Source organism: Arachis hypogaea, chromosome 15 (assembly GCF_003086295.3).
Source record: "Arachis hypogaea cultivar Tifrunner chromosome 15, arahy.Tifrunner.gnm2.J5K5, whole genome shotgun sequence".
NCBI lineage: Eukaryota > Viridiplantae > Streptophyta > Magnoliopsida > Fabales > Fabaceae > Arachis > Arachis hypogaea.
The window spans coordinates 96,440,461-96,448,522 of record NC_092050.1 but is presented as its reverse complement, the minus strand read 5'-3'; the positions used below and the strand labels follow the sequence as shown (position 1 = coordinate 96,448,522).

The following is an 8,062-nucleotide window of genomic DNA, read 5'->3' as shown; positions in this document are numbered from 1 at the left end:
AAAATTTGTCTATTCTTTCCTCAATTTCATTTTTTGTATGCATGAATCACACGGCTCAAGCTCTTAGGGTTCTAAAATTTCCCTCTTCAGCTAGTTTTAATACATAAACTACTATGCATGTAAGGTTTTGGTGACACGCATAACTATACTTTTGATTAATAATATTAATGGAAGAGGTGAATTTTCTTTCAGATTTCATGCCTTTGAAAATGGATCCTAATTTCAACTCCAGTTTCTTCAATGGATTTAGATTCAACCAAGTTCCCATTATCCCCATTGTAGAGGAACAGTGCCCGGATCCTGTAAATGGGTTGGAAACCATGAACTTTGGATTCATGAATGACCCTTCTCTTCTTCCACCTAACCAAAACAATGCTCAAAATTCTACTTCTTCTAAGACAAATATTTTTCTAAACTAATATATCAAAAAATTTAAAATGATGAGTCCAATGTTTCTGGTCAACTCTTCATGCTAAACTTTTGGGGTTTTATTAGCTGTTGATAAAAATGCCATTTGACCAAGAAGACAGGTGCATCATCAAAAACTATTGATCAACATGCATGATATGAGAGTTCATTTATAATTTCATGTTTTAAGGTTGCGTTTAGAAGGAAAATTGAGTTTAAAAGGTAGATAATGGGGATAGTGACTGAAATAAAAATTGAATTAAATTTTTATATTGTATTTGATGTAAAATATTTTGAATTGGGTTATATCTCAATATCTTATTTGGATTAAGATAAATATAGAGATTGAATAATAAATTTAGAATTTAAAAAATTAAATAAGAGTATTTTTATAAAGAAATGTTATAAAAATTTTAATTTTCGTTTCTAAAATTTCAGTTCTCCTGTATTCTTATTTTCTAAAGATATTGAAGAATTTAAAATTTTGTGTTCCGATAATAAAATTTTAATTTTAGCCTCTAATTACTAGATACAGTACTCAGTTTCAATCTTCTAATTTCAATCTTAATCCTAAAAAACAAACGCAGCTTAAGAGTTACAATAAAAGCCACTAAACAACCGAAGAACAAGGAATTAGAATTTTGAACTACATAATAAATATTTTCTGAAAATTGATAAAAATAAAGTAACAACTAACAACCTACTTGGCAACCGTAAGCGATATTAACCCATTCAAATAACCAAAATTCAACCCAAAAGAAAAAAGGCCGTTACATCATTTAGTAGGAATTTTAGTTTAAAACATCATGCTACTAAGTCAAATGACATATCAACTTATGTGTACCACGGCAGTAGGATTAAAAGTGAGTTAAATTATTTTGTGAATTAATTCGAGTTTGATTAGTTAACAATTTGTTAAACTGAGCTCATAGACTCATGAGTCCAACTTGAATTTAGATAGGATCAACTAATTGATTCAAAGAATTGGCTTTTATATAATTAATAATATATAATTTTACACATACACATTATTATAACATTTTTTTATGTCATATCTAGATTGTAATATCTTTGTAAATAAGTACTAAACTAAAATGTGACAAATCTAATTGAATTTACAATACAAAAACATATCTATATACTAATGTTTCAATGTAGTTTTATAATCAGCTTTTTATATATAGTTTTAATAAAGAATATAAAAAATCAAGTAACAATTAGTTTTCTTATATTAAACTGTACCTCAAGAAAAAAAAGTACTAATTTTTTGCAATAACAAGCGATGAACATGTGATATACTTCTATCAATCACCACGTAAAATTTAACGGTGGTGCTTATATGTACTGTTACCTAATGTGACGTACTTATTTATAAAAGATTGTCATGTAAATAACAATATTTGGAGCGAAACTTCACCTATTTTTGGTACAATTTGTGACAAATAGAATTATAGAAAGTGATTGATAAAGATTATATAAAAACTCAAAAGATGATAAATGTTTTACTATACAAAACTATATCGTTTTCATGTTCATGTGACAACAACGTTAGATGCACCATAATAGATAACGAAATACATGAACAAATCCATTTTATTTTGCACTATTCATTAACAAAAGGACATACATGTCCATCATTTATTATCATAGATGACCTATTGGTACCTTTTTTTTTCTTGAAGGTCTAATTAGTTTAAGAACGAACTCCTCAAAGATCTAATTATCACTTTATTCAAATATAAATTATAATTAATAAATAACTTTTCTTATAAAAATAAATTATAATTTTTAGTCAAATTTAAAATTCGTAAATAAACTTGATTGTTAATAAACCAAAGCGAGAGCCGAACTTAACCTAATTCAACTCAACTCAATTCACTACTTGCCCTAAAACGAAGAAACGTTTAGTTGTCCCTCCCATCAAACTGAATATCCTAATTGGAACACATCATTTAGTCCATCTTCCATATAAAGTTCGGCTACTTGTGGCAAAATGTTAATTTTCAGAGATTTTTTATCCCCTAATTTAACGACTGAGATAAATCTTTATGTTCAATCTATAGATTCCATAATAAGAGACATAATAATTATGCTAACTTCTAATATCATGACTTTAATAAAAGTAATATGTAACAAGAATTTTTTAAATGGAAATAAAATTAAAATCAATTTTAGCATCTACAGGGTATAAAAGGCATGCAAGCAATTCTAAAAACTAAAGATTTTTGCTTGCAAGAGCGTTAACTCAGCATCATTCTAAAACAACTCACTGCACACTAGAGAATAGCTATATGCATGACTCTCAAGGATATCTTAAATGGTATATATCAATTTAACCTATTAAATTAAGAAAATAATAATAATGATAATAATAATAATAAGAAGAAGAAGAATCATCTTTAGAATCTACAGCAAAGGGCACTCCAGCAACCACGATGCTTCCGGTAATGCCTTTTCTCCGCTTTCGCCATTCTGATCGGGCTGCTATTCCATTCAGACTGCAATCTGCATTGTAGAAAGAAGTAAACATTAGTTTTGGTTGCATACTGATAACATAAAGGAAGAAGAGGCTTTCTAGAAACTTACATTGGAAAGGCAAATGACCTCGTGCTGGTTGTACTGCTATCTGAACGAAGAGAAATGCTACCGGAATAAGGCACCGGCCCTGAGTAACTTATACGACCAGATACAGGGCCAACGGCAGAGAAACTTGACTCGCCTAAGGTATAACGATCCTGACTAGTTGCAACCTGACCATTGGTCACTGCTTCTAGAGGCCTAAATGCTTGAGATTCAACAGCTTGGTGACATTCATCATTGCCACAAGCCACAGGATCCAAAGGACCCAACGCATTAGTCAAGTTTCTGTTCTCCACATCACCATTTGATTCATCAACTTCTGATGCCAAAGTGTGGCTAGCTAACACTGCTTCCTCGGTTGTATTTTCGGATTCCACAGATTGGGAATGCAATTCCAGCTTACCAGACACCTGCAAATAAATCATATCATTTTCCAAATTCTCTCTCACATAGAAACATGTAATTTTGGAGAGAAATGTTACTGCTAGGACAATAGTAACTTCAGTTTTAATAAATGCACCAGAAGATCAGCGTGCCACAGGATAGATAGTAAGAAATAAATAATCAATGATCTAGAAATAAATTGAAACTATGGTAGCTTTTAAGTTCTAGATTTTGCGCTGTAAATAGTGATGATTTCATGAACAATTCATATGTTTCACAGTGATATCTAGGAGGCATGACCAAAAGAAATTTACAAAAATAAATAAAATAAAACAAAATGTGACATTCACTACTATGTTCATACCTGCTCAGCACTGTCTTCAGAAGACCTAGAACCCTGCATATCTCGTTGTTGTGCTTGAGTATCTAACTTTTGCCGGAAAGCGATCTCTGTGCTAACATTTTCACCAAGTTTTTGAGCCACATTCTCATCTATGTGCATCATATCCTCGGAATGATCATCAATATCAGAAACCTGATCAGATTCCTCTGTTGATGGGAGATGCAGTGGATTGATCTCATGGCTGTCTTTCTTCTGTTTTTCGTTGTTGTAATTCTTGGAAGGAATGAAATTGTAAGCCTTTCCATTGAAGTTCTCAAACAAAATCTTTTCCATCTTTGGTACTCCTTCATCAATACAGATATCCTTGACAACATTACTATTCTCTCTGTAACAAACTGCAATTTCTGGTTCGCATTCTGTGACACTTTTGTCCATATAGACATCCAATGGCTTCTCAAATGAATCTATCATGTCTGGAGGATTAGGGACCTGTGATGTAGCCGACTTTTTAACCAATTCCATATCATTCTGTAACTTCATAAGTGTCTCTAAATCATTAGAACGAGACAAGGGATCAATAACATCCCCGATCTCTGCATTGCAATAATTTTTGGAATTGTTCATGCAACTAGAAAAATCAAGTTCTGTTCTAGACTTGCAATCTTCTGGCTGCATGTTATGTGATGATAGGTCTGAATCTTGTTCACGCTTCATGAAATCAATTGAGTTGTCATTTTCATATTGCTTCACTTTATGGTTTTGTAGTTTGTATCCAGCACTGTCTAGACGTTGGCCATCAAACTCAATCGACTGAGGTTCAGCCTCATGGCTAGTATTTGTAGGGACGAAAGCCAAGTCACCTTCTGCCATAACTTTTTAAAATTAGTGGAAAATGAGTTAGGAATGCCAGAATATCACAAAAACAATAAGCAACTTGATTAAAATCATCATCATTCAAGCGTTAGAAGAACGAAAGAAAATATCCATAACCTAATTCATTAACAAAACTGAAAATCTGTGTGTTTCACATTCAAAACATGGGTCATGAAACAATCTACCATTGAGCTAAGCTACAAATCATCACCTAAAATATTTAGAGTTACATATACAAGGCCCATTCAAGGAATAAAATCATACTAGTCCAAAATGCGAACCCAAGAGAAAGCATATGGCTGAAAGAGATAGTAAAAGAACCAATTGCAGAAACCAGAAATAAACAGTATGATACCTAGTTTCATGGTTTAACAAGGTTCAATGCATTGGCAAATCTCCATGTATGTGCTACAAAAACTTGTAATTGATAATTACAAATAAATGAAGCAATTCTGATCACAAAATGTGCCACAAGAACCTGAAAATCAACAAAAACCAATGAGATTAGCTGGTAACTAATGATACCTGTACTTCAACAGAAACAAAATTCATAGTGGACTCGAGCTTTCTACCAAATCACTTGGGCAATAACCAAATTTAAATGAAGACCAAAGCCACCAAGGCTTAAAAAAAGGAAGCGAAAAGAATAGGTCCTAATGCAGATTTCTAGGAAGCCATAAAACATTAAATCAAATTTCAGTAGAAAGGAAACTGAATTCTGTAATAATACCTTGTACTCCTACATAGTTAAGGGAAACTCCAAGAACTAATAACCAAATTCGAACCATTGCGCCACGATTATTATTATTAAGTGAAATAAAAAGCATAAAACAAGTTTTAAGAATGTTAGCATTGTTTACATTATATCACATTATCACTCAAATCTGTAGAACCGAGGAGGGACCATATAAACAAACCAATGACAATATCAAATAGAGAAAAAAAAAAGGAAGGAAAAGAAAAAAAGCAGCAGTTGGCTTTTTCTTTTTATAAGTAAAAGATTTCGGCCATGTAGAATCCAAGTACACTGCTCGGTGTACAAGAGGACAAGAAAAAATTATAAGAAAAATAAAAAAGTTTTAAAAATCTGAAAACTTTTTCGAAAGTTATAAGCTGGAAAATTACAGAAATAATAATAATTATAAAAAAAAAACATAAATTTTAAGCCACAACTCCACAAGGGTCTAAACTCTAAAGAATAAGAAGATGAATAATAACCCTACCAGTGCTTTGTCCTTTAGCCCTGATTAGATCTGACTCAATCAGAATAAACTAACTTAAAGAAATCCACCCATAAAGGTACAGTTTAAAAAAAAAACGCAAACAAATCCCTTCTGGGTTTTGCAAACTGTGAAGAAAATCAGGGAATTTGGTCTCATCGAAACGTTAAACTGATCCCAAAACCCTTCATTACCCCATCAAAAAGGTAAAATAATAATAAAAACAAGAGAGGGGGAGAAAGAGAAAAGAAAAAATAATAAAGAAAGAAGAGAAAGACTTTAGGGCTAAATAAAGATTCTGTATCTCTCTTCAATCTTCTTTTCTTAGGCTAAAAAATAAAATAAAGAACAGTTTAGTTCTTATTCTCTCTATCAGACCTTTGAGAACTGACAATTTCAGAAAAAATATTAATAAAATTAAGTAAAAGCAATTTAAACTAAAACAAAGAAGGAAATTTATAGCATACACAAATTATAGTAGGAAAAAGAAGCGTCGATCATTTCTTATGGAAAACAAGATGAAGCTTGAAGGAGAGGGGGTTTAGTTAAAAAATGAAAAGGAAGAAAAAAATTACCTGCGAAAAAGAGTCCACAGGTGACGAAGACGGAAGAGGAGTTTTCCTTTGGAAGCTGATATAACCAAAAATGTACTTTTGAGTGTTTAAGAGAGGAAACTCAACGAAGGAAGGAAGGAAGGAAGAAAGAAAGGAAGAAGAGAAACCAAAAAATTTCTGAGCTAATTAATTAACTAATATACCAAATTAGACTCATATACTAGGCTACAATAATAATTAATAATTAATAAAAAAAGAAAGTAGCTACAGAATATTGAGGAGATAATGGATGAGTTGTAATTATAACCTTCATAATGGTCAACTGTTTACTCTGTTACACACACTATCTCTCTCTAGAAATCCTTTAGTTTCTCTCTCTAAAAACTTCCCCTTCCTTCGTAATCCTAATTTCTCACTCGCTCTCTTTCTATCCACCTTGTTCAGCAATTAATGCAACAGACTAACGCATAGCAACAAACGGCCCCTACTATTTTCTTCATTACTACTACTACTACAACCTTCCAATCCATACAATCGCACATTCAATAGGGTATATGTAATTGTCCATTGCATTAAATTATCAACTCTACCACCTCTTCCACTTACCCAAATTCTTAAATTCCAATTCCAGACCCAAAATACCATTCAATTTTCAAGGGTACCACTGCAGCGGGAACGAGTGATTAATTATTAATCCATTTGTCACGAATAAAAAGACAAATGGTTAGTTATAGAAAAATTTTGTTTTTATTTTTAAGTCCAAAATGAGATTTAAAATTTTCACTTTTAATCAAGAGCCAAGTAATTAAGAACTAATTCTTCCCAAAATGTAACTCTATTTAAAAGTTTGTTGGTTAATGAGTCACATTAGGGCCGTTTAGAAAACACCAAAAAGTTACTTTTTTTTATTTTTGACTTATAGAAAGTTATATTAATGTGTTTGGTACAAATTTTTAGATAAACTTTTAACTTTTCAAAAAGTTATTTAAAAGCTTTTGAAGAAGTTAAAAAATGTGACTTCTCCTATTTTCAAAAGTTATTTTATCACTCTTATTTAATGCACAACTTTAAAACAATGACTTCCATAATAACTTTCCAAACTCAAAATAACTTATTTAAAAGTTAATATTAATAAAAGTCCTTATATTTTAAGCTCCTTTTTTAAAAGAACTTATTTAAGAAGTTTAGCCAAACTGGTCCTAAGGCCTAGTTTGATTAATTAAACTTCTTTTAAAAAAATAGCTTAAATAATAAACTTATAAATAAATTATTTTGTATTTAAATTTTTAATTTTAAAATGCTTATTTTAAAATAATTGTGCTAAAAAATAATAGTATTATAAGAAAAGTCATTTTTTTAAACTTCTTTATAAGCTCTTAAATAGCTTCTTAGAAAGCTACCATTTTATTTTAAAAATTGTACCAGATATTAATATTACTATTTTTTATAAGTCAAAAGTTAAAAAAAATTACTTTTAAAGCTTCCCAAATGGACCTAAATGTATTATAAAATTTGGATATTTCGTTGAATTGTCGTGTTTGACTGTTAGATATATTTCGAACGAGGAAATATAGAGAGCCAATAAAATATCTATACAATGTGTACAATAGAGGTTTAGGAATGTCCGATTCAGTATTAAAGATATAATCATTAGTATTATCTTTTTCTATAAGCTTAAACTTTTGGGATGAGTAGGGGAT

General features: G+C 30.7%; 1 protein-coding gene across 7 annotated transcripts; it reads right to left on the bottom strand.

Moving 5' to 3' along the window:
- Window positions 1-2,614: 2,614 nt before the first annotated feature.
- Window positions 2,615-7,066, bottom strand: LOC112750424 (uncharacterized). 7 transcript variants are annotated; one of them, XM_025799133.3, is made up of 5 exons: window positions 6,384-7,066; window positions 4,944-5,066; window positions 3,737-4,587; window positions 2,995-3,398; window positions 2,615-2,913 (listed from the first exon to the last, which is right to left on the bottom strand). In XM_025799133.3, exons 2-5 carry the CDS (start codon window positions 4,951-4,953, stop codon window positions 2,808-2,810), a joined length of 1,371 nt encoding a protein of 456 aa, XP_025654918.1. In that variant the 5' UTR covers window positions 4,954-5,066; window positions 6,384-7,066; the 3' UTR covers window positions 2,615-2,807. The 7 variants fall into 7 exon arrangements, with proteins under 7 accessions (XP_025654918.1, XP_025654921.1, XP_025654922.1 ...); XM_025799136.3 differs by having other exon boundaries at window positions 6,670-7,063; XM_025799137.3 differs by having other exon boundaries at window positions 3,737-4,578; window positions 6,384-7,021.
- Window positions 7,067-8,062: the final 996 nt, after the last annotated feature.

Coding starts and splice junctions, on each gene's coding strand:
- LOC112750424 (XM_025799133.3), bottom strand. Junction 3,399..3,736: donor CTGAAGACAGTGCTGAGCAG/GTATGAACATAG, acceptor ATTTATTTGCAG/GTGTCTGGTAAGCTGGAATT. Junction 2,914..2,994: donor AGGTCATTTGCCTTTCCAAT/GTAAGTTTCTAG, acceptor TCTACAATGCAG/ATTGCAGTCTGAATGGAATA.